Source organism: Nuphar pumila, chromosome 13 (genome assembly GCF_984573655.1).
Source record: "Nuphar pumila chromosome 13, dmNupPumi1.hap1.1, whole genome shotgun sequence".
Taxonomy (NCBI): Eukaryota; Viridiplantae; Streptophyta; class Magnoliopsida; order Nymphaeales; family Nymphaeaceae; genus Nuphar; species Nuphar pumila.
The window spans coordinates 912,446-937,257 of NC_143261.1; the positions used below are offsets into that span (position 1 = coordinate 912,446).

General features: G+C 39.3%; 1 protein-coding gene across 1 annotated transcript; it reads right to left on the minus strand.

Annotated features, from left to right (window-relative positions):
* Positions 1–1,793: 1,793 nt before the first annotated feature.
* On the minus strand, positions 1,794–22,116 carry LOC149817438 (protein disulfide isomerase-like 1-4). The gene is made up of 16 exons (XM_089985367.1): positions 22,092–22,116; positions 21,976–22,047; positions 20,409–20,554; positions 20,062–20,202; positions 18,944–19,177; positions 7,198–7,362; positions 6,817–6,982; positions 6,603–6,721; positions 6,391–6,471; positions 6,153–6,239; positions 5,998–6,072; positions 2,842–2,910; positions 2,684–2,761; positions 2,455–2,589; positions 2,209–2,265; positions 1,794–1,970 (listed from the first exon to the last, which is right to left on the minus strand). Exons 1-16 carry the CDS (start codon positions 22,114–22,116, stop codon positions 1,794–1,796), a joined length of 1,827 nt encoding a protein of 608 aa, XP_089841493.1.
* Between the last annotated feature and the right edge of the window lie 2,696 nt (positions 22,117–24,812).

Here is a 24,812-nt window from a genome sequence, read left to right on the forward strand (position 1 = left end):
TTCAGATCGACTTGAATCACACAACAAAGTTCATCATTTGGAAGTGATCTGATCCTCTTAAGACTTTGTGATAGATTCATCTACCAAAAGCATGGTTTACATGACCATGACTATGTTTGTAAACCTATACCTGGGATGAAAGCCATTAATGTATTTGGTAAAAAACTTGGTCAAACTACCATGTGTTGGCATTCTTAAAACAGAACCAAAATGTAAAAAGCCAAAAAACACATACCGATAGCTGTCATGAACGAAAGTGGGCGAAGGGAGCATTGATGCGGGTGTTTGGCATTCTCCTTAACCTATCGACGCCCTCGATGAGCCCAAGCCTTAAGTCAAGAGGAGAGCAGGACCCTCGAACTCTAGAGAGTAAAAAACAATCACATGTGTTATTGTTTGTTCTGTAGCATTTTGAGAAAAGCTTGTAGTGAGAGGTTACCATAATCAATGGTTACCCTGCATGGGCAATTGCAATAACTGGCTTGTAACTCCCATGAGTCATGTTACCCCATGATGTATCCATGTTAAACTGGGTCACATCAGGTTGGATATGATTCATATTTCAACATTCTCTCACTTACCCATTGATATGAAAAAACACTTTATTAAGGTTTTACTGTTATCTCGATTCAATTTTTACGTGAGTTAACATGTTATCCGATATCACAAGAATGAATCATATGAGTCATGGAGATGAACATTTCTTTATTAAATGTCATATTTTCATGCACTACAATATAATTCATTTTCAGTGCTTTAGCATGTTACGATTATATTTATGAATATGTCAATCTTTAACCTATTTTATTGGTCCTTTAATGTTTTATTTTGTTATTCTCTCTATCCAAATGAGAGATCCCTTATGCAAGATCAATAATACACAAAGTCATAAAAAATTAATTTAGTTTTACAAATATGATCATATATAACCATAATGTATTGTCATATATTAGAAGAAACTAAACAAACTCATCAACTTTACATGTTGATAATATAATTCTGGTTCTAACCTTTTAGTAAGAGGATCTACAGTTATTTGATTTGTACCGATTGTATCAATACATATTAGATGATTCTAAATCTTTTCTTTAACAATTGGACTCTTGTTGTTATTCAAGAAAGACACAACTTCATTATCACAAAAGATTTTTAGTAGTCTCTTAATAAAATCTATAATCTCAAGACCTATAATAAAGTTTCTAATCCATATGACCTGAGATAAAATCTCGTGTAGATCAATAATTTCTGTTACAATGGCTTTCAGTAAAATAAAGATCTTTAAAAAAAAAAGCATCAAATAGAGATATAGAAGACTATAGCCAGCTTAGTGTTTATAGAGGAAAATTATTTGTAAAGCTAAACAGAGATGATCTAGAAAATTACTATTCACTGACAAGGTGAATGCATAATTACCTTAGCTAACACAAAGCATTCCACTAAGCGTGTGTGTGCTTGTGCGCAGTCAAGCACATACGTGCTGCTCGCTTCATGAATAGGAATGAGAACACGCCTTAATAGAAAACATTTGTGTGATTAACATCAGCCAAACAAGACAAAGGTACTGATACCAAACAAGAGTAGGAAAATAGCAGGAAGAGAGAGAGCTATGGTGATTAATCCAGAAGTGCAGCAAAAAAAAATATTCTGAGGCCTCTTAGCTTTCGTCACTTTAAGGATGTGCCAAGCCACAGTTCAGAGGGGAAAACTGCACACTATCTCCCTGTTTGGTTCTCGTCTCCACTTGTGTAAAAAGTAACTTTCCTATTCATAAATTTGGAGAACTCTACAAAACTTTAACAGCAACACAATTCGTCCTTTAAATCCTCACTAATGTCCTTTGTGGTAGTGTGGGTGCCAGGTGTATCAGATCTCACTTTTGTTATTGGCCTTTGCTGTTTAAAAGGGATTGACGCGTGCTTCTTAAGAAACCTGTAAAATGCCACCACTGTTCGTTCTGACTCCACAACAATCTGTTCCAAACCACACATTGTTGTGTCAAGCTGCGAGAACGATTTTATGAAAAACGTCTTCAGGAAATAAGCCTCAATAACTATCTGCCAACATGGAAACTTTATCACATTTTTTTTTCCCAAATCACCTTTCATCTTTTGGTTAATTCACCTCCTTTTATGGCAGCATTTTGAGCTTTTATTCTCGATCACTAAAGGTAATACATTTAAAAGTTAGAGGAGGTGTGATTTCACTCACCGGGTCAAAACTCTTATTGCCTGCAGGGAAGAAAAGAAGCGTGGGATATCCATCAGGCTGCAAATTAGAACCAGTTGTTAGTTTCCTTTGCATGTTCTAAAACAGTTTAAACACAAACACACAACAAGCAGTGCAGAATGAATCCCATGATCTCCAACTTGAGTTGTGGAGCTCCGCTTTTCCGTTTTATTCAATTCTATTCACACGCATCAGGCAAGTAAGCAACATCTAAGGAAAATGAATGACCTTGGCTCTGGGGTGTTCATTTGCAGTTCCATCCATTTTGGCTATAACAAGAGAATCAATACCACGCAGATGTTTTGCCAGTTTGTTGTAAGTTGGCTCAAGCGCTTGGCAGTGGCCACACCATGGTGCATAGATCTACGTCAAGTATAAAAAATTTTAAGAAAAAGATAAGTAAATGGAACATCTAAGAATTGTCCTCCCCTTTCAGCACAAGACCGGCATTCCATACCTTAAGAAGAATATCCTTCGACTCATCCAGCACAATTTCATCAAAATTGATGCCAACAACAATTTTCACATCTCCATTCTGAGGGCATCCAAAATTGATAAGACAGTTGAAGAAGTTTATGAGAAGCCACAGAATAACTGAAGAGGAGGAAAGCTTACATTCTCTGGAATTGGTTTCGACTTGTAGAATGGCTTAAGTTTGTCTTCTAAAAAATCCAGGCCAAATGCCTGAAAAAGAAAAAGACATAAATGTAAGGAACAACTTCATGTGTGTGCATTGCACAAACAGAGACACATATGCTAGGATCATAGTCACCTATATTGTTAAAGGTAATTTCTTGGTGAGGGCATTTCTGGGAGAGATTTTCAAAAGTTGATAAATCTTGGGAATATCTCCGGAGTTTAAAATTTGAAAAAAATATAAATAACAAAAAAACTAAAAAAATAATAAGTTTTGCATTAGTTTTCTTCCAAAAATATAAAAAACATGTTTTCAAGGTTTTAAAACATAAAAGAAACAAAAAATAGGAAATGCAAACTTTAAGAAAAAAAGAGTTTTTCCCAAAAAATGTCACGATATTTTGTCTTCTGGCCTTGCCCGGCTTGACGGGTCCACTCGCAATCATATCATATCATATATGGCCGTATCCATGGATCACCCCAACCCCCCCACCACACACAGGCACACACATAAGGCAGGGTGGTTGTGGTGTCACTGTATTTTTCTCCGCGTCTTCCTATCTCATGCGGAGGGGGAGCTTGATAGGCTTTTTGGATCGTTCTTTTTCTGCACAGAGTTGCCTTGTAATAGACTACCGAAAGCCATGTGTGGCTCACAAGGGCCTATTTGCCTTGTAACCCTTTGTATAGATTTAATTACTTGTACTTTTGCATTTCTCTTAATGAGAATGTGGTGCTTGACATTATTGTATATTTCTCGCATTCAATGACTGATTGTTGTTGAACGCTCCTTTCTCTTTTTCACTTTACTCTCTCTGCTCTATGTGATTGTTGTCTCTTTTTAATTGTATGTTTGCATGCAATACTGCCTCCACTTGTTGCTTTTGAAATTCGCTAAGACTTATTGGACCAAGGTTTGCCCAATGCTACACGAGCCTTTGAAGTTTAACTCGACAAGTAGTATCGGAGCTTATTTTACCCTAGGCAAGGTAAAATCTGTCAAGTTTCGCTCGATCAAGCGACAAACGTTGATCATGGCTTATGGAGATTCTGGTGTGGTGATACCATCGAAGCCAAAGAGTAAGAAAGGAAAGGGGATTGAGACGTCTGTCGTTAAAGAAGTCTGGAAAGCTCCTTCGACATAATCCACCAAGTTGAAAAGAATGGTGGAAAGACTCCTACAAAATATGCAGGAGATGAAGGCTATCATGTTTGAAGCCTCTCTTAGCTATTGAAAGCTCGATGACGAGCTCAATACTGTAAATGAAGACCTCCAAGGAAGGGTTGTGTTGCTTGAAGATAGAGTAGACTCTATCATTGACGAGTTTGATACTATGAGAGATCAATGGTTAAGTATGAAACAAAAGAACCAAGCTTTAGACCGTAGAATCTTAGCTCTGAAACGTTGGCCAACAATTGATGGTAATAGTGCAGTCGAGACGTCGACCACCCATCTAAAGGTTTCGGATCCCAAGAAGTTCACTAGTGCTCATGACTCCAAGGAAGTAAAAAATTCCTGTGGAAGATGGAGGAACTCCTCGAACCAAGTCATATCAAGGATGAAGTGATTAAGATTCAAGCCACCACAATGCGGTTGGTTGATGATGGCATTGTATGGTGGAGAAGAAGACACAGTGACATAGAAAAAAGACTTTGCACCATTGATACATGGGATTACTTAAAAAGAGAGTTGAGAAGTCATTTTTTTCTAATGAATGCCAATTATCTGGCGTATAATAAGATAACGGGTCTAAAACAAACTAGGTCGATCCATGACTATGTCAAGACCTATTTAGCCATTATGTTGGAGATTACAAACATGGGAGAGACAAATCGTCTCCTTCATTTCATGATGGGACTACAACCTTGTGCGGAGCAAAAGCTGCAGAAGAAAAAGCCTTAGGATATTGCTAGCGCCATAGCAGCGACAAAAGTACTTTCAGAATTTCAGCAAAAACTTGAGTTCAAGGAAAGACAACTAAAGAAGATAACTTTGAGGGACAAGAAATAGAATGATAATCAGAATGACAAACAGAATGCCCAAGGAAAGAATCGACAAGATAATCGAAACCAAAATCAGAACAATTATCGAGGATGGTATGGCAAGAACAAGAACTACCAAGAATTGTGAGGTATTACCTTTAATATCGGCTACCTTAAAATATTGGTATTTCTCACGATATTTTCAAAATATCGCCGATATAGGTGACAGTGGATAGGATGCATGTACACACACAGAAACACAAGTGTGCACGTGTGCACACACATATGTTAGTCACCAATACTATAAAGTATCTTTGCAAGGCAATTTCCCTGTATAATTTCATTTTCCATGAATCTTGCAAAATCTAGGCAAGAAAAGGAATATGTCCATATACCCAATGATCATAAGTGGCAACTATGTATATATCAAAACTTAAAGCAGCACGAGTTCTCGTGCCTGATGAACCCTTCCAGACATCATTCAAGCTGGCCTCAACATAGAATCTGAAATTCTGAATTCACTTTGATGTTGCATTTTATTAAACCGATATACACCCTTACCAGACTCTGAAGCCATGGAAAATGCTCAGACATGCCAGTCATTGTTATCTGATTGCTCCACATCAGTGGGCAGTTACTCATTTCACGTCAAGAAAAAGTTTAAATGACTAGGCTCAAGCCAATCAGAAGAGCACCATACCAATTAAGAAAAGGGTATCGTTCTATTGCTAATTTACTACTTTAATAAGTTTTGCTTCATATTTTGGATAAGATTCACTTCGATTAGATAGATTCTTTATCAAAATAACAATAGCTGTAGACAAGTTTTTTTTAAGGACTTTTAAATTATAAAAGAGGCTATACAAAGTTTTTTATAAGATGTAACTGAATTATCCTACACGTTTATTTTCCCTTGTGGATTCAAGAAATTTTTTTCCTCATGGACTAAAAGAGCCCTTTGTGGATTCAAGAAATTTTTTTCCTCATGGACTAAAAGAGCCCTTTGCAGATTCAAGGTTGTCCTTTTGAGTCAAGACTCTTCAAGAATAAGACAATGCCCTTCTTCCCACACATCACCTAAGTCAGGTTAAAAATCCCAACTCCCCAGTCAAATCACTGTTTTATGAGAGAGAAAAAAAGAATTTAACCAACCTTAAGAGCACTGAAATTCACTTCACCGTCAAGCTTGTATTTTGTGGCATCATCATTTCCTGAGTATGCCAGAACCTACATAGACAAATGTGTAACAGCTATCTGTAATCAAGCTACCAAGTAACAGATGATGGAAACAAGGGGAAGTGACTTACTGTTGGACCTTCTCCCGTCACACCAAAGTATTCCGAAACTGATTTTCCAACATCTTCATTGTCCATATCCAGATGGACAAAGAGAAGATGCAGTAAACAAGAGGAATGTTGAAAAAGGGAAGAGACACATGAGATGCAAGATGTCAAAAGAAGCCAAGCGAAGTCATTATTAGGATGTTGAATGATGAACCACAATCAAAGGTAAAGCATTCAACATGGCAAAAATCAACACAATTACCTTTCCCTTGAAAAGCTTTGCAGCATCCTGGAAGATTGGCATGAATGTTTCATGATCCTTCGAATGTATAAAGATCAAAATCTGGAAAAAAAAGGAAAAAAGAAGAGTTGTATCTAAATGATTAAAGAATGTGACAGAAAAATAATGTCCACATGTAACTACAGCAACCAAAAAGAAGACAAAATGTAGAAAGGTCCAGCAAGAGTGAATACCTGTTTCTTTATTGGATTATCAAAAAGAGAAGGTGCAGATTCCTTGGTAAAGGTGGTCATCAAAGGAAGCTTGTTGGCAAGCACAAAGTCAGCTATTGCAGATTTACTAGACTCTCCATCTAACAAAAGAAAGGTTCACAAACTAAGATGCTATTCAAAAACTTGAATATTATAAGATCTAAAATTTGTGGACGGAGGAAGTGGAGTCACTAACCAAAATGACTTATTTTTTCAGCTTCCTTCTTCAGCACGACTAGTGAAGGACGCTTTGCCTTTGGATCAATATGAAAAAGCTTGGCAACATCCTCACTCGCAGTCTGATAAAAGGCTACCCCATCTTCCAGTCTTGAGACAGCAGAAAGCTCCACATTCTCAGGCCCCTAATTTCAGAATAAATTGAACAGTGGCACAAATATATTAGCCAAAATTACTAGTAAAAATTACAAGGTGACATTTGAAGTTCATAACAAGAGAATGTCTACCAATAAACCAAAATTAAGGTCAAACCTGAATAATCATACCAATAGAAGGCATGCTAATAAAACAACAAGAAAATTTATATATTGAAGAGGGGAAAAGTTAAGCAAGAAAGTACCACTAAAGAATCAAGGAAGGCCAGAACCAATACACTGTCAGCACTTAGCACATTTTGAGCATCTTCAATACTGGTAATGTTGTGAACGGAAGACCCCGTTTTCTTCTTAATCCAAGATACAATAGCATCTCTGATAATAGGAATAGTCAGTCTCTGGAAGTGTTGCTTAAAAAAAATCACAAAATAAAGAAATTAAATATGAAAACCCCAACAACAGCAACAACAGCAACAACAGCAACAACAATGATGACAGTGGAACTGGAGATGAAAGGTTCTACACTATATCAGTGCAGGTGCAGGTGCAGATGGGAAGGGTAGAGGGTTCCGCTACATGTAACTATACATTATAAGTTTTTTTTTCAGTTTTTAATGGTTTTTTTTCTTTTTTTAACTTGACAACTTCGGAATTGGTTAGATCTGATTGCATCCAAAATGGTCAGATATGTTCCCCACACTTATTGACCTGCACCCAGCCATGTTGCATGCCGCCCCTGCTCTGAAGAGTCCATGTGAAATAGGTTCTACAGATATCTGAAAGGTTTTGGGGCTTCAGCACCCTCTATGTAACATGGTTACTTCAAAATAACCAGCATACCCATATTGTTATTGTTAAAATTATTATAGATTTTGTGTAAATACATATATATTTAACTATATATATGTGTATATATATATAGACTACATTTTGTACTTTTCCTTTTTTTGATTTTTTCTTTTTGTATTTTCTTTTTTTTTTTTTTTTTTAGGGTTGACCATGGGATTGACCAGCCGTTGGAGCTGGTCCAACAGCCGGCCAGCCCCCTTCTCTTGTTTATAAATAGGAGATAAATCCCCCTGTGCATTTAAGCTTTTTGTAAAGCTCTCTCTCCCTCTCAATAATATATTCTTCTTATGCCTTTGTGCATTTGTGCCCATTTGTGAGTGTTATTTTTGTAATGAAATGGTGCTCTTCCAAGAAAGCACTAGAATCGTGCAAGGGAAGTGTCTAAAAGACACTAAGCAAAACCCACAAAAAGGTAAATATGGAAAAAAGACAATAATGAAAGGAATTTATTCATAAAATGAAATGCTTAAAAAGCATTTAGGAGAAGTATTTTACATAAGGGGCTGCACCCCTATTTATACAAGAGCAAGAGGGAGAGCTCATAAGGAGCTCTCCCTTCTAGTCGTTGGATTAGTCCAACGGCTAGAATTCTATCCGTTGGACTAGTTTCAACGACTAAAAGTTTGGTCAAGTTTCAACCGGAACTTGACCAAATTCTATTATCTAGTTCTAATCGAACTAGATAATAAAACAAAAGGAAAAAAATAAAGGAAAACAAAAAATATTATATACAAAAATATATAATAATAATAGTATTATTATATATATGTACATTTTAACACTCACTCCCTCTCAAACTTATGGTACAATGAGCGAAAGTTTGTGTAAGAGGAAGTGAAATCGGGGAGCCGCAAGAGGTTTAGTGGAGAAGTCTACTAACTGGTATTCTGACGTAACATATGGCAGATCAATGGTTTCATGCAAGTACTCTTCTCTAACATAGTGACAATTCATCTCAATATGTTTGGTACATTCATAGAACGGCTGGTTGCTTGTAATGTAGATTGCACTCTTGTTGTCACAACACATTCGTGAAGTTTGTGTTATTGCAGCTCCCATATCAGCAAGCAATCGCCTGAGCCATACGACTTTCATTGTGGTGGTTGTCATGGCTCTATATTTAGCTTCAATTGAGGATAGAGAAACCTTCTGCTGCTTCTTCCACCTCCACGATATTAGAGATTCACCTAAAAATACACAAAAACCAGTGGTTGAGTGCCTATTATTAGGATCACCTCTCCAGTCAGCATCAATATAAGCAATTAAATCTAATGATAATGAAGCATACAAGAAGAGTCCTCGTAAAAGAGAACTCTTTAAATATCTAATAATACGTAAAATTGCTCACATGTGAACAGAAGTGTGAGCATGCTGAAACTGACTAGTTGTGTGTATAACATGTATAATGTCCGACCGAGTGATGGAGAGATAGGAAAGTGCTCCAACAAGGTGTCTGAACAGAGTAGGATCATCAACTTATCGTCTGTAATGCTAAACCTGTAAACAATATCAAATGCGAATTTAGATTGAGACATAAAATACCCACGAGGGGAATGAGCAACTTTAATTCCTAAAAAATATCTCAATAATCCTAAGTCAGACATTTCAAAATGAGTTTTAAGAAGAATTTTGATATTGGCAACTCCCTATTTGTCGTCTCCAGTAATTATCATATCACCCACATAAAGAAGAAGAATGATGATATCTGCATCCGATTTCTTAATAAATAAGGCAGTGTCAGTCAAGCAAGAATGAAATTCAATATCAATCATAACATGACTAAATATGCCATACCAGGCTTTTGGTGCCTGTTTGAGACCATAAAGAGCCTTATCAAGACGAAGAGTTTTGCCCTTGGGGATAAAAATGTCAGGCGGAGCGTCCATGTAGACTTCTTCAACAAGACTCTCATTTAAGAAAGCATTTTTGACATCCATTTAAAATATAGGCCATTTTTTTATAGAAGTCAAAGCAATTAAAGTTCTAATTGTGGTCATACGGGTCATAGGGGCAAAGGTTTCTTCGTAGTCAATTTCATACTCTTGAGCATAACCTTTGGTTACGAGTCGTGACTTATATCTTTTCAGGGTCCCATCGCTTTTGGTTTTGACTTTATAGACCCATCTACAGCCTATAGGTTTCTTTCTAAGAGGAAGGTCTTGAATGGACTAAGTGTTGGCCTTTTCTAATACATCCAATTATGTTTTCATGGCTTCAACTCATTCTTCATGATTTTTTGCTTCAGAATAAGAAGAAGGTTGAACATGGGATTGGATTAATGCAAGGGTTGCCCTATATGAGGGTGAAAAAGAGTCATAAGAAATAAATTTGTTTGGAGGTCTAGAAATTCTATAAGACCTTCGAGGGAGAACTTCATAAAACATTTCTAATGCAAATGGAGCGGGTTGCTCTCCAACTCTTCGTCTTGAATATTGCAGACCAACAACCCTACTGGTTTGTTCTTTGCTATCAGTTTCAAACATAATAGGGTTTTGATCATTGTCAAAGTTACATTCAAAATCCTCTTTATCAAATTTTGAAGTTAAATCAATTAAAAAACAATATTCAGTAATATCCTTAGATTTTTCACTTTCAAAAAAACTTTCTTTTTCCAAAAAAGACACATTTTTTTATAGATATAATTTATCATTTTGAAGATCATAGCATCGGTAGCCTTTTTTATTTTCAGCATATCCTAAAAAGGCACATGGGATAGCACAAGGGTAGAATTTATCATATTTGTTTGTAAATACAAAACACTTGCAACCGAAAACTCTCAATCTAGAGTAGTCTGGTGCTAAATCATAAAGTTTTTCAATTGGAGATATATTTTTTAAAGAAGAAGATGGCATTCTATTGATGAGATATGTGGCAGTTAGAGTTGCTTCAGCCCAAAACCCTTTTGGAACTTGACTTGCAATTAGCAAATTCTGAGTGGTTTCCATAATGTGATGATGCTTGCATTTTGTAAGACCATTTTGTTGAGGGGTGTGTAGGCATGATCGTTGATGAGTAATGCCATATAAACTAAGATAGTTTTTAAATTCTCTAGACATAAATTCTCCCCCTGAATCGGTGTGAAAGATGAAGATATTACTCTAAAATTTGTTTGTAACCATCTTGTGAAATATCTAAAAGTGAGAAAAAGCTTCGGATTTATATTTAAGAAAATAAATTCAAGTGTGTCTAGAAAAATCATCAACAAAGATGACATAATATGCATAGCCGCCTTTAGAGATAACTGATGCGGGTCTCTAAACATCCGAATGTATTAACTCAAGAGGTTTTGTAGAGACGGGTTCTACTAAAAAAAGATAATCTTTTCATTTTACCAAAAATGCAATCTTTACAAGCAAAATTTTTAGGATTATAAAATTTTCCCAAACTTTGAAAGTATTGGATTTTAGACATATGAGGATGGCCAAGTCTTTTGTACCATAATTTTGTTTCCAATTTTTGAATATTTAGACAAAAACATTCTTTGGTAGGTGATTGATGTTTTTGCAGTTGTATTTTTAAAATAATTTTTTTCAAATAAAGTTTTGAAAAATCGTCAACCAAAAATATAAAAACCAATTTTCCACTTTCATGGCAAGTATGGGTCGAATCCTCAGGGAACATGATGATATTCAATTTAAATCTAACAATTTCAATTTATTAATATTGTAATTGTTTACAATAAATTCAAAACATCTATAATTAAGTTACACACTTAGAACAAATTAAAAATTGACTAAAACAAATCTTAAACTAGGTTGATACAACCTTCTTCAGATTGTAGGGGTATTTTTGTCTTTTCACTAGTTCAATAGTTCAACATCATTCGATAAGCTTGACGTTGTACATTCATCGGCATAAAGTAGTTTTATAGCTCAATTTTGAAGGCTTCAAAGGTATCAATTATACATTGCCCTCTTTTTATGTTGCTATGTTTTCTTCTCCACTAAGCTATAGCATCTTCATCAAGTAGAGTTGTTATTGTCTTCACCATAAGGTCCTTGGCCAATACATTCTGAATGTCCAAGTAGTCTTTCACCTAAAACAGAAAGTTCTCTATGTCCTTGCTATCTCTTGAACTATTGAACTTCGCTGACCTCAGTACATCTATCTTTGATGGCCTATCGTTATTTTCGTCGTTTAGGGTCATTGTTCGTTGCAGAGTGTGGTTCTTCAACTGAAGCTCCCCTACTTCAGTCTGCAAGATGGTCACCATGATAGTCTGCGAAGTAACATGTCCCATCAGTAAGTTCACCTGCTCTCACAGGCTTATCATCACGTTGTTCAGTCCTCTAAATAACTCAACTACGCATGAAATCGCTTTCTCATGCAAAGTCACATCTGCCACCAGTCTATTGACAGTCTCGGATCTGCTCATGGCTCTGAGGTCAACCCATCTTCTCGGCTTCGGCAAATGCCTTACCTTTGGTGCTATGCAAGTTGTAATGGGGCACCATGATGTCTTGCTCACAAATCGCAGTCTCTCGGTGTATCTCTCGACACCAACTCTAGAGTCCCTTCCCCAACTCAAGAACGGGTTCTGATACCACTTGTCATGAGCCTATTTCTTCAATAGTTCAGTGTTGCATGACGGTCCTTCTTTACCGCCACAAGTCTTTCAGACGCTCACTTGCCGCTTGCGGAAGCTTAGATAACTCTGAGTGCAAGAGAACGAAAGAAGAAAGGAGATAAATTACAATCACTTAAAAGTAATCACAACGAAGGTGAACAAAAGAAAGCTCAACGCATTTGCATTCATTTACAATTTTGCCTGCAGGCTCATTACAGTTCAAATCTATGGGCTAATCCTTAAGGGTATTGATCAACCTGAACCAAAGTGCAAGGGTGGCCCATAGAAAGTTACAAGTGACTCAACACTTTGCATCAAGACTCAACCAAAGCAAAACAGACTCTAGACACAACTGTACAAACTAGGTCAGAGGAGAACATCATAAATGATATGTCTTTATCGAAGTAGGTAGATTTAGTTTTGGAAGTCAAAGTAAAAAGGTTGTGAGCTGCCAACTTTACCAGGAAACTTATGACGAGTTTTGAGCGATCTCCTATCCACGTTTTAGAATTCAAAAGTTTAAGGAAGAGTGGGCCTGTTTTGGATCTCCAAACTTTTCCATTTATATATTATTTTTTTTTATAAACCTAGGATTAGGCAGACCATCTACATATTATTTATGGGCAGAGTAAACTCGTAAAGTTTACTCATGTTTCTCCTTATTTCTAGTTTTTTTATAGTGAAAAATCTTTTTCTAAAGAAAATGAGTGAATGAATCTAAAAAAGTATTTTTTTACTGCCCTTAAATGCCTGTAAAAAACATTTGGAATTAGTCTCTGAATATGGATTTTTGCAATGGTTTTTGTAGTCCGCCTCAAGTCATCTTTATCTAAATTCACTTAATCGCATGTGATTGCCAAGCTACCAAATACTGAATCAAGGCAACCACTTATGTTGAATTAAACTAAACTAGGTTGCGAGTTTAAGCTAAAAGTAGGGTGCGGTCAAAATGGCTAGAAAGTCAAAACCAGGTTAATTGTGTCTCTTACATTGAATTAGTCTGCAACAATGTTGTGAAAAGCGTTGAGGCGTAGCATAGTACTCCACAAAAAACTAAAGTGAGGCGTAAAGCATAAGCCTCAAATTTTTAAAAAAAAACTAAAAAACCTTTAAAAATATCTATAAATACAAATAAATAAAAGAAATGCTGTATTGATGAAGCAACAACCAATAAGAAATAGAAAATAAACAAATAGCTTGTTTTGGGTTTTTTGCTTTGTCTTTTTTGATAAAATTACAAGATTCAAAATAAAAATCATCAATACAGATAAAAAGAATTATTCAAATCGCATCTAAGGCCCATCTGCTTTTGTAGATAGACAGCAGCAACAACATTGAAAAAAATCATCAATACAGAAAAAAAAGCATGATTTAGATTGCATCGCCCATCTGCCCTTCTAGATAGACAGCAACATTGAAAAAAGATCATCAATACAGAAATAAATGATATAATTACAAAAAAAAATCCTCAATATAAAAAAAAAAACATGATTCATATTGCAATAAACAGCCGCAACAACATTGAAAAAAATCATCAATACAGAAAAATGATATAATTACCAAAAAATTATCAATACAGAAAAAAGCATGATTCAGATTGCAATAGACAGCAACAACATTGAAAAAAATCATCAATACAGAAAAAAATGATATAATTACAAAAAAATCATCAATACAGAAAAAAATCACTTGTCGGCAGAGAGAGAATAGAGCTCAAGTTCTTCTTAAAGAAAAGACCCAAGAGACAGGGAGAGACGACAAGCAAGAGAAAAGAGAGAGAGTGAGAAAGAGAGAGGGGCAAGATGCAGACATAGTGGAGAGACGAGAAGCGAGAAAGAAGAGGGAGAGACGAGAGGGTAAGGCAGCAAAGAGAGAGGGAGTTGACAGGCAAGAGAGAAGAGGAAGAGTCGAGCTCGAGAGAGAGGGAGAGTGAGTCGGGCTCAACCCTAAATTTTGGTCAAATGGGGCTTTGACCCCCATTTGACCTGTGTTGAATGAGGTGTGCACCTCACTTTGAGTCCGCTATTTGCATGTGTCTCAAGGCAAAAAAGGCCTCTTAAGGCGAGACACGTTTTTTGTGCCTTAAGACGTGTTTTTAACAACACCAGTATGCAAACCAAAGTGCATCTCTGCTAGCACCACCAGCACAAGCTTTGGGTCTCCTAAATTTAGGTTACTCGCAAATGTGTGTCTTGCCCACTTGGCCCGAATTACCTAGACTCCAAACTAAGATTCTCGTAACCCTCATCACTGATCTCCGGGAGGCATAATTGTTGATACAACGCCATCAAGTCCAATCACTCATAAGTTGTTTTTGTATTTGAGGTACCAACATGTTTTGTCACCTAGCTGAACCACCACCTTGGTTTCAACCAAAACGTTTTTTTTTTTTTCTTTTTGTCTTTTAGGCAAGCATATATTGGATGTAGTTACAAGCTCGTACCTTGATGCTTGGGTTAATCCAAGACATCCACTTCAAGTCAAGTCAAGCCTAGCTAGTGAACATTGACATTAGCGGACATCTGAAAAGTCATGTCCTGTAAGTGAATAGCGACGAGTTAATGCTTTGTTTGCACGAAGCAAAAAGAAAAAAAAAATGTTACGGCGAGGGGGAAAAACAAACAAACAACTCAGCTTCTCACTTATCCACCGTGAGAGCTTGAACCATTTTAATTTTTATGTATGTTCTCATGGAGTATACATCTGTTAAAACAGGATGCATGCAAATATTTCCTTTGACTGTAGGAAAATAGTTTAGGAAACCCATGATAGTAGGAAAATAGTTTAGGAATAGATGATTCTAGTAAATCCATATCACTTCCATGATTATTTGAGATAATTTCCATCATGGGACGTTCCAGCCTTTCTAGAGTCTTCATGTGCTTGTCCATATGCTTCACATAATCAAGATCCCTGGGTATTTAATTCTAATCGTCTCGATCCAATTCCTTACCATGATGTTATATGATCAGCCCGGTGACCGACCAATTCTTGATGGAAAACGTCCCTTTCGCTAACAAGTGAACAAATAGAATTTTTAAAGGGACACATGCCCCATTGCAATATTAGTCAATCATCACCCAATCGAGCCACAGCTCACTTGATCTCGTGACTCTCTTCGATACCATGCTAAGTGGTTAAATCATTGATAGATATGAAAGACCACCAAAAGAAAAGGACCACAAAACCATTTTAGGATGTCCATGTTTGTCACGGGCTTATTTTTTTAATAAGTCAGTGCAGTGTGACGGTCCTTCCCTATCACCGCAAGCCTTTTTAGAGCTTTGTCACTGGCATAGAATGCATCGCAAACCCGCAATGCGCTAAGCTGGCCAGCCTAACGACCAATGGCCGTGTATCGACACATTTTCATGTACTAAATCATTTTCATTGGCCCTACGCATCACCTCGTGTGCAGCTGCCTAGCGGAAGCTGATAAAGCACATTTTCAAATGTGCATTCTATGTAGTCCATGGCGCTTAGTGTGCATAGTCGTCTCATATCAGCTATCACTTTCGAAAGAGGCACAAACTTTTTCTTAGTCTTGCCTGACATAAAGCGTATTGCAGCTCCATACGCACAACTTAGCAAAACCTTGCCACTGAAGGAACAAGACCTTGCGGCCCCTAGTCCGAAGACTAGTTGATGATTGAACACCATAGAAAAGAGCACCACCCAGACTCATTCGCTGGAGCCTAGGCATTCACTCGCCTAACCCTGAGTCACCATACTCGATTAGAATCACCTAATGTGATCCCTAAGAGAATTAGCCCTAACCTACACATACCCCCGTGCATCCAACCGCTACGTGTGAGACTTTTGCAAGCCGAAAGGTCCTTAATCAAATCTTTAAAGACAACATCCTATGATCCGCTGGCACTACTTAACTGAACAACGCTCAATGTCTGTACCGCCACACAGTGATGCACTAACGACTATAACGATGCCTATAACATGTCATGCTACCACTGCACATCACCGATCAAGCGAACGCATACCGCGCATTCCTACACTTGATGCATTTTTCACTCAGTAGAGCTCTGCATTGCACATGCTTCATTCTGAAAGATCGGCCCGAAACATTCTCCCCCATCCAAAACCATTGTCGTCCTTGACAATGTTGGTGCAGGTAAGAACACAGTTTTCACTAATATGTCAATTTCTCTTTATACTTATCTTTGGTTTAATCTTTTTCTTCAGCATGCTTAACTTGTTTTGGATTACATTCACCATCGCTGCAATTTTTAACACGTCAAGTCGCATTTCTTAATGCATCTCTGATCACTTAGACAACAATCTTCTACATTATCAACATCGAGCATTCTTTGCTCGTGAGACCCTATGAACACCCCAAATTTTTCAAAATTTGTAAAAATTCCAGTGCACTCTCAAACACAAACGGGTCATCCTCGCCCACACGACAAACTTGTCATCTTCATGCTCATGGTTGGGGTGCCTTCCAACTCCAGCAAGGGCAAGTCCAAGCCCTTTGTGGTCCTCACAGAGAAAGACGACCACCAATGCGTGTCGCAGGGATATCAACTCCCTTAAGCACCAACTTGCAGTTTTATAATGGTCCAAACTAGTCCTCAAGTGGGGGATGTCTTCTTTCGTATCACCCCAAAGTGGTCCTTTAAAGCATCTTCCTAGGCACTCATCCTCACATGGGCACCTTTGGCCTAACGTTGGAACTCTTCTTCTGAAGCCAGCATGTTATAACTCTTTCTTAGAGTCAATAAAATATTTTCGCAGAAACCAACGAGCCACGAACAATAACTTTTTCTACACACACAATCCATTGAGGATCTGTCAACTCAAGGGACCAAAACAACGAGCATTTTGCTCAACGTGGGCACTCCGCTAACCCACAATCTTGGGAGAGTATCTAAAAGTTTAATTGAGTCTCCTAAATGTGCAAATCCATTCAACTGAATCCAACGTGTATTCTCTTCATACACAAGGCAAACGTCACACTCTACCTGTGAGCCTAACGCACAACTGATAAAATTTGTTGGCTTATCTACGTTCCCTTAGCCAACTTAACAGAAACTTTACACTTTTGCTTGTCATCGACAAGATGTCTCATATCATCCTGCCAATATCTTGCTTCTGTGCTTGGTCAACCACACTTCAGTTGCAAAAAATTGTGTAACTAAGATAAACCATCATTATCCTCTACAGTATCGCACATAATGAAGAACAAGGTCTTCGTGAATCTTTCTGCTCTGATGTCAATTTGTCATGGGCTTACTTTTTTTAATAAGTCAGTGCGGCGCGATGATCCTTCTCTGTCGCTGAAAGCCTTTTTATCGCTCTATCACGAGCATAGAATGCAGCGCAAACCCGCAACACGTCAAGCTGGCCAGCCTAACGGCCAAAGGCCGCGTACCAATACATTTTCATATGTTGAATCATTTTCATTGGCCTTGCAGACCACCATGTGCACAGCTGCGTAGCGGAAGCTGATAAAGCGCATTTCCAAATGCGTATTTCATGTAGTCCACGTCACTTAATGCATAGTCGTCGCATACCATCTATCACTTTTGAAAGAGGCACAAACTTTGCCTTAGTCTTGCGTGTCATGAAGCGTATTGCAGCTCCATGCGCACAACACAACAAAACCTTGCCACTAAAGGAACAAGACATTGTGGCCGTCAGTCCGAAGACCAGTTGATGATTGAATATCATAGCGAAGAGCACCACCCAGACTCATTTGTTGATGCCTAGGCATTCACTTGCCTTGCCTTGAGTCACCATACTCGGTTGGAATCACCTAATGTGATCTCTGAGGGAATCAGCCCTAACCCCCATGCATCCAACCGCTACGTATGGGATTCTTGCAAGCTGAAAGGTTCTTAATTAAATCTCTAAAGGAAATATCCTTTGATCCACTGGCATTGCTTAACAGAACAATGCTCCACGTCTGTGCTGCCACACAGTGATGCGTTAACGATGATACTGATGTCTATCGCATGTTGTGCTACCACTGCACGTTACCGATCAAGTGAACACATATCGCGTATTTTTACACTCGATGCATTTTTCACTCAGTAGAGCTCTGCACTACACATGCCCCATTCCGAAAGATCGGCCTGAGACAATGTCAGTGCCCTATTAAAAATATACTCTTGTCTTGGGTCGAGAACACTAGTGTCCAAATATATTCACTGTCATGGGATATTTTTTCATGGGCTTGTGTGGCCCCAGGTGAACCCAAACTACTCAGCCTAATGGTCATTGGCCTCACACATCACCTCATATGTAATTGCATCAACCCCACCTACCACCCTGTGTATAGTGACTTAACCCATTTGATGACCCTGCACACTATCCCATGTGCAACAGCCTTGGTGCTCTTCATAAATGTGTGAAAGCAATTGCCATTATTTGTTTTTTGTTGTCCTCAACCATGGGTGATAATTGAAGAATTTGCTTCATGCTGCTCTCAACACAACAGCCCTCCTGCCCTAGAGAACTCCACCAAGCTCCTTATTAGTATGAGTCCCTAACTGAAGCAGCCCTTCTGCCCTCAACATAGCATGTTGCATCTTCTTGCACACTTTCCGTCAAGTTACCTCTTTCGCAAGTTGCTTCTTCAGAAGAATAATTTTCTTTCCAAAATGTACAACCATCCTCAATGCTTCAAAGACCCCTACCCTTGGGCATGCCTCATGCCCGCTCGGCATGCCATCTAGTGTTGATCCCCCCAGTACCTGGACTTCCATTCTCATGAGATACTCTCCTGGCTTCTCACTTGCCATCACAACTCTTGACACACCCTGTCCCAGACCACGATGCACCTTAAGCCACTTCGACAACAATTCGCCACACTTATGCAACCCTCTACAGCTAACAAACCTCAAACCTAGAGCCTTTTTTTTTAACAAAACTGGCATTTATCACTTACTCTAACGTGTTTTATAAAAAAAAACTGAGATAAGGGGGTACTCTATCCGCAATGGATTCATTGTCCACTAACCCTGCATATTGTCACATGTTGCAGCTCATTTGCCTTACTAGACTCTCAACACCCATGCACTCATGTCATTGTCCAACCCTACTGCAGTTGATCCAATGCACACCTCATGCTATAGTGATCAAAAGACTTTCCTACTTTGCTTTTATGGTGCACTCAACTACCTTTTGTTGCTTCCCCAACTATGAAACACATATATGCCACAAACACATCTTATACTATGCATGTGAGTGCCCAAACGTCGCTATGTCCCATACAGTGTGCACGCTCGATTGTGCTACATAGCTAGTCTGCAACACTCTCTCTTACCTAATTCTTCGACGCCCCATTGAAGTTTGAACTATGTGGAAGAAGGGTCTCATATCTTTCGCCAAATTCCCTTAGTCTCGCTTTGGTTTTCCCAATGTGTGACATCCTTAAACTCATAATCCAGCTCGGATGCTCGAGCCTTCAACCCATATCAAGCCTCCTCCTACTAGGTCTACATCAATTATGCCCTTTTTGTCTAAAGGGCATGAGTCTTACTTGGGTTCCACGTCCACCCATGGATTAAGTTGTCCCTCCAAATTCTCATGGCTACCCATGCCTCGACGAGGGAAAGAAACCATCTGAAAACTTTGTTCTGTTATCGAGTTCCACAATGCTACCTTCTGCTGCCAAGGAGAATCTGAGACCATCCCAACCAACACTCGCAAAGATATGATTGTATGTCATCACCTGAGGTCCTTCAAACACCTCAAGAGTGACAATACATTGAACTCCAACACAGGCTACCTCTGCCTCGAGACACTTCAGTGCATCACGCAAGTGTGAGCCCTTAACATATAAGAGTTGATTGTCCCTACAACTCCCCCAACACTGATGCACAAAACACCTGCATCCCAACAGCATGTCTACAGCCAATGTGTGGTGACAAGTACCCCCAAAGCATGAAACCACTTGCACATTGATTCACAAGCTTAGCTAAAACAAAGGGTCTCTTTTGCTCAGGTCAAAAATAGCTTATCAGATTCCCATGTTGCAGACTATCACTGGTTCCCCATCATGCACAGCATGTCCCATACCATGCTTGCCTCTGGAACACTCATCCAACTATCAGCAATACCATCAAAAGCATCACCATTCTTATACCCACACTGAACCAAAACGACCTCACACAGCTTCACTGCAAGCTTCACCAACACACCCACACAACTCACCTCACAAGAGCCTGTAGTGTGTTGCTCAACCATCAGCAATGTTGTATGATCGTATCGTTGTGATACCAATTGTCATGGGCTAACTTTTTGCGAGCCCATGCAGTGTCATGTGAACCCAACCTAGTCAGCCTAATGACCATTGGTCCAGCACATCATTCCATGTGAAACTGCCTAGATGGTCCTTGTCCCTATGCATCACCCTGTTCACAATGACTTAACCCATTCGATGAACCCACGTACTTTCCCATATGCAGCACCCTCAGTGCTCTTCGTGAATGTGCATAAGTAGTTGTCATTTAAGTTTCGAAGAGGGGGCAATGTTTACGCCCCTACAAACCAACAAACAAATCCAATAGCAACATAGTGCCACTTAGGTTGCGATGCATCCTCTGAAAAGTGTCACTTAGAATACTTGTTTCACTACAATAAAAGGTTGTTGACGACCCCTAACTGTGTGGCCAGTTGATAAATACATGTCTTAGTAAGCAACACTACCCAAATCACTCATTGACGCCAAGGCATTCACTTGCTCGGTCTCATGCTACCATGCATAGTTGGAACCACCTAGTGTGATTCCTAAGGAAATTAACCCTAACTCACACTCTGCTTTGTGTGTACCAAACGCTATGAGTAGGATACTCGTATGCCAAGTTGAGAGGTATTTAACCAAATCTCCATAGGCATCCTCCAATCTATCGACCCAACATAATGCAGACCAGCACACATCTATGTTGTCATGCACCATCACATCAACATCACTATCATTGTTTATCGCATGTTATGCTACCACCGCACATCCAGAGTCGGACCTGTAAAGAGGCCAATGAGGCTTGGGCCCCTGGGCCCAAAAAAATTTTAGGGGCCCATTGTTTAGGTAGTTTATATAAATATTTTATACATTTTTATTTAATATAATATAAATATTTGGAATATTATATTTGTTTAATGTGAATGCAAATTTTATTGTTATTTTGATTCTTTAAAAAAAATTCAGAGGCACTGCCCCTGAACTCCTACTGTTAATAGGGGGCCCATTTTTTCCCTCTGCCTCAGGCCCCATAAAACACAGGTATGGCTCTGCGCACATCACTGATAGTCCAACCTATACCACTCGCTAGTACACCTAATACATTTTTTACTCAATAGTGTTTCACACTACCCTTGCCTGTTTCAGAGCAACACATAACAATGCAGGTACATCCCATTCTATGGGGATATGCTACCTACTTGAATGCCAAATACACTCAACACCCCACGACAGGTTATGTCTACCAGGCCTTATTGCAATACTAGCAACACTAGACATTGTACATCCATCCCAAACCAAGCACACCAATCACCCACGAACACCAAGTGCCCTCTTCTCTCGCATGTCTCACTTGTGACTATGAGGCCACCCCACAACACTCGCAACACCAACAATAGTGCATGCCTGCGCAGACAACATGCCCATGCCGCTTCTGAAGATGGAATGCCCTCTTTACATTCGCATGCTCAAACGTGCCTACAAGGTTGCCTGCAACATTCACAATAGCCAATATAAAAAACCATGCTCTGTGTTCTGGACCGCCATGTTTTTCACCTTTTTGCTCCGATGTATATACCTCTTTGGCACTCTAGAGTGCCCTACAATGCCTTACGGCCTAAGAACCCTGTGTATTCGGACCCTCTCTTCCCCTCTTGATGGACTTTGCTTTCAAGTATCTATAAAGAAGCTTTTTGCATGCGGAGCTGACTGGGTCAGTGACCAACATGGAGAAGTTGGTTAATGAAACTCATGTTGCTTTTAATGATTTCAATGCAGAGATCAAGACAACAGTAGATGGAGTGGAAGACTCGGTGGAAAGTCTTGCCACTAAACTTAACTACTCAGTGGAAGACTTTTCCACCAGATTTGATGATATGTTGGGTCGATTCAACATCTTGGCTGCCGAATTGGATGTTGTTCGACGAAAAAATGAACAATTGGAGTGGCAGTTGAGAATTGCTCTGGTTGGCTGTGTTGCGACATACGTGGATAGACCACGTTACAGGCTACCTGAGCCCGCAAAGTATAAAGGCATGTGGGACTCAAAGGATCTCAAAAATTTTATCTACGAGATGGACCAACTTTTAGAAGCTGCGAGGATAGAGGATGATGCAGATAGGCTACGGACCGCAACAATGTACTTTGCGAATGAAGCGACCCTCTGGTGGAGACGTCGCTTGGGTGATGTTTGATGGGTATTAGTTGTTATAGTTTCATGGGAGGACCTTCAGAAGGAAATGTGAGACTACTTTCTACTCAAAAATCAAGAGAAAATGACCCACAAAAGGTTGCTGGCATTGAAACAGACAGGGTCAGTGCATGACTATGTCAAGGCATTCTCTTCGATAATGCTGAAAGTGGAGAGAATGGATGATCAGGATCGATTGTTCTACTTTGGCAACGGGTTGCAAGGATGAGCAAACCAAGAACTCATTAGGCATGACCCTCCAATGCTAGCTGAGGCACTTGTGGTTGCAGAGAAACTTGTCGAGCTTGATAGGAATGACCCTGCATTTCAAGGCAGACAGTAGGGAAATGATTGCAACAATTGAAGGGACAACCGAAGGAACGACCAAGGAAAAAATGTTGGTTGGGGAAACCAACAAAATCATAGCCGACAAGATGGCCAAAACAATAACCAAAATTGGAATAACTTTCAAGGCGGCAATTATCGTCGTCGTGCCTATCGCATCTGCCATGGGGATCATTGGCAAGATACTTGTCCCAATAGAAACCGCGGTCAAGGAAATGGAGATAACCGCACACCCCGAGCTGTGAATGTTGTTTAAGGTGAGGAAAGGGATCAACCTGCAGAGGCGCCAACAGTTGGCGCAATGTAGATAATGAACACAGTAAAGGTCATAATTGTTGCGGAATCGACAATATGCAAAGAGTTGATGTACTTGAAACTTCTGCTCAACGAAAGACTTACCAAGGCATTGGTAGACACTGGTGTTATTCACAACTTTATCTCATGTAAAGAAGCAGAATGGTTGGGATTACAGTGGGAATAAAAAGAAGGTCGCTTGAAAGCGGTTAATTCGGAGGCTAAGGCCATCTACGGCGTCGCTCGTGATGTACCAATGTGGATCCATAACTGGTCAGGAAGGATCACATTATCAGTTGCACCTATGGATGATTTTAAAGTCATCCTTGGGATGGAATTTTTGAGAAGCAACAAGGCAGTGCCGATTCCCCACCTCAACGTTGTCAACTTCGAGAGTGAGAGTCAGCCCTGCATGGTTACTGTGATGGCAGACAAGCCCTGTGAGCGCTTGGTGTTTGCGCTCCAGTTGAAGAGAGGCATGAAAAGCGGTGATGAGATTTTTCTTGTCATAATCTGTGCTATAGACGAGGCAGAAGAAGCTGTGGATGTCCCAGAGGCCTTAGCGCCAATATTGAAGGAGTTTGGCGATGTTATGTCTGTCGAGATGCCGAAGAAGCTACCTTCGAGATGTGAGGTAGATCATCAGATTGAATTAGTACCGGGTGCACGGCCACCCGCAATGGCTCCTTATCGCATGGCAATTCTTGAGATACAGGAATTACACAAACAACTAGATGATATGCTCGAAGCGGGGATCATCCAACCATCCAAAGCTCCCTTTGGAGCGCCCATGTTGTTTCAAGCAAAGCATGATGGGTCGAAGAGGTTGTGTGTCGACTATAAGGCACTGAACAAAATGACGGTGAAGAACAAGTACCCGCTTCCTTTGATCGCAGACTTGTTTGATCAACTTGGAAAGGCAAAGGTCTTCTCTAAGTTGGATTTGATATCTGACTACTGGCAAGTCATAGTTGCAGAAGGGGATGAGCCAAAAACTACCTTTGTAACGCGATATGGGGCGTTTGAATTCCTTGTCATACCCTTTAACTTGACGAACGCGTTTGCTACCTTTTCGACCCTAATGAGTAAGATCTTCTACTCGCACCTTGACAAGTTTGTCATCGTGTACTTGGATGACATAGTGGTGTATAGCGACTCAATGGAGCAGCATGTTCAGCACCTTCAGATTGTGTTTCAGACTCTTAAGGACCACAAGTTATATGTCAAGCGAGAGAAGTGCCTATTCGACCAGAAGAAAGTCTATTTTTTGGGGCATATTGTGGGAGGAGGCACTCTCAAAATGGACCATAAGAAGATTGAAGCTATTCAAGCATGGGAGCTTATCGAATTTTTGCAATGGTATTTTTAAAACATTATTTTATCATTGAAAGCGTTTTGGAAAATCATTAATCAA

Coding starts and splice junctions, on each gene's coding strand:
- LOC149817438 (XM_089985367.1), bottom strand. CDS start 22,116: ATGGCGGTCCAGAACACAGAGCATG. Junction 6,983..7,197: donor CCTTCCTTGATTCTTTAGTG/GTACTTTCTTGC, acceptor TTCTGAAATTAG/GGGCCTGAGAATGTGGAGCT. Junction 6,722..6,816: donor TGAAAAAATAAGTCATTTTG/GTTAGTGACTCC, acceptor TTCTTTTGTTAG/ATGGAGAGTCTAGTAAATCT.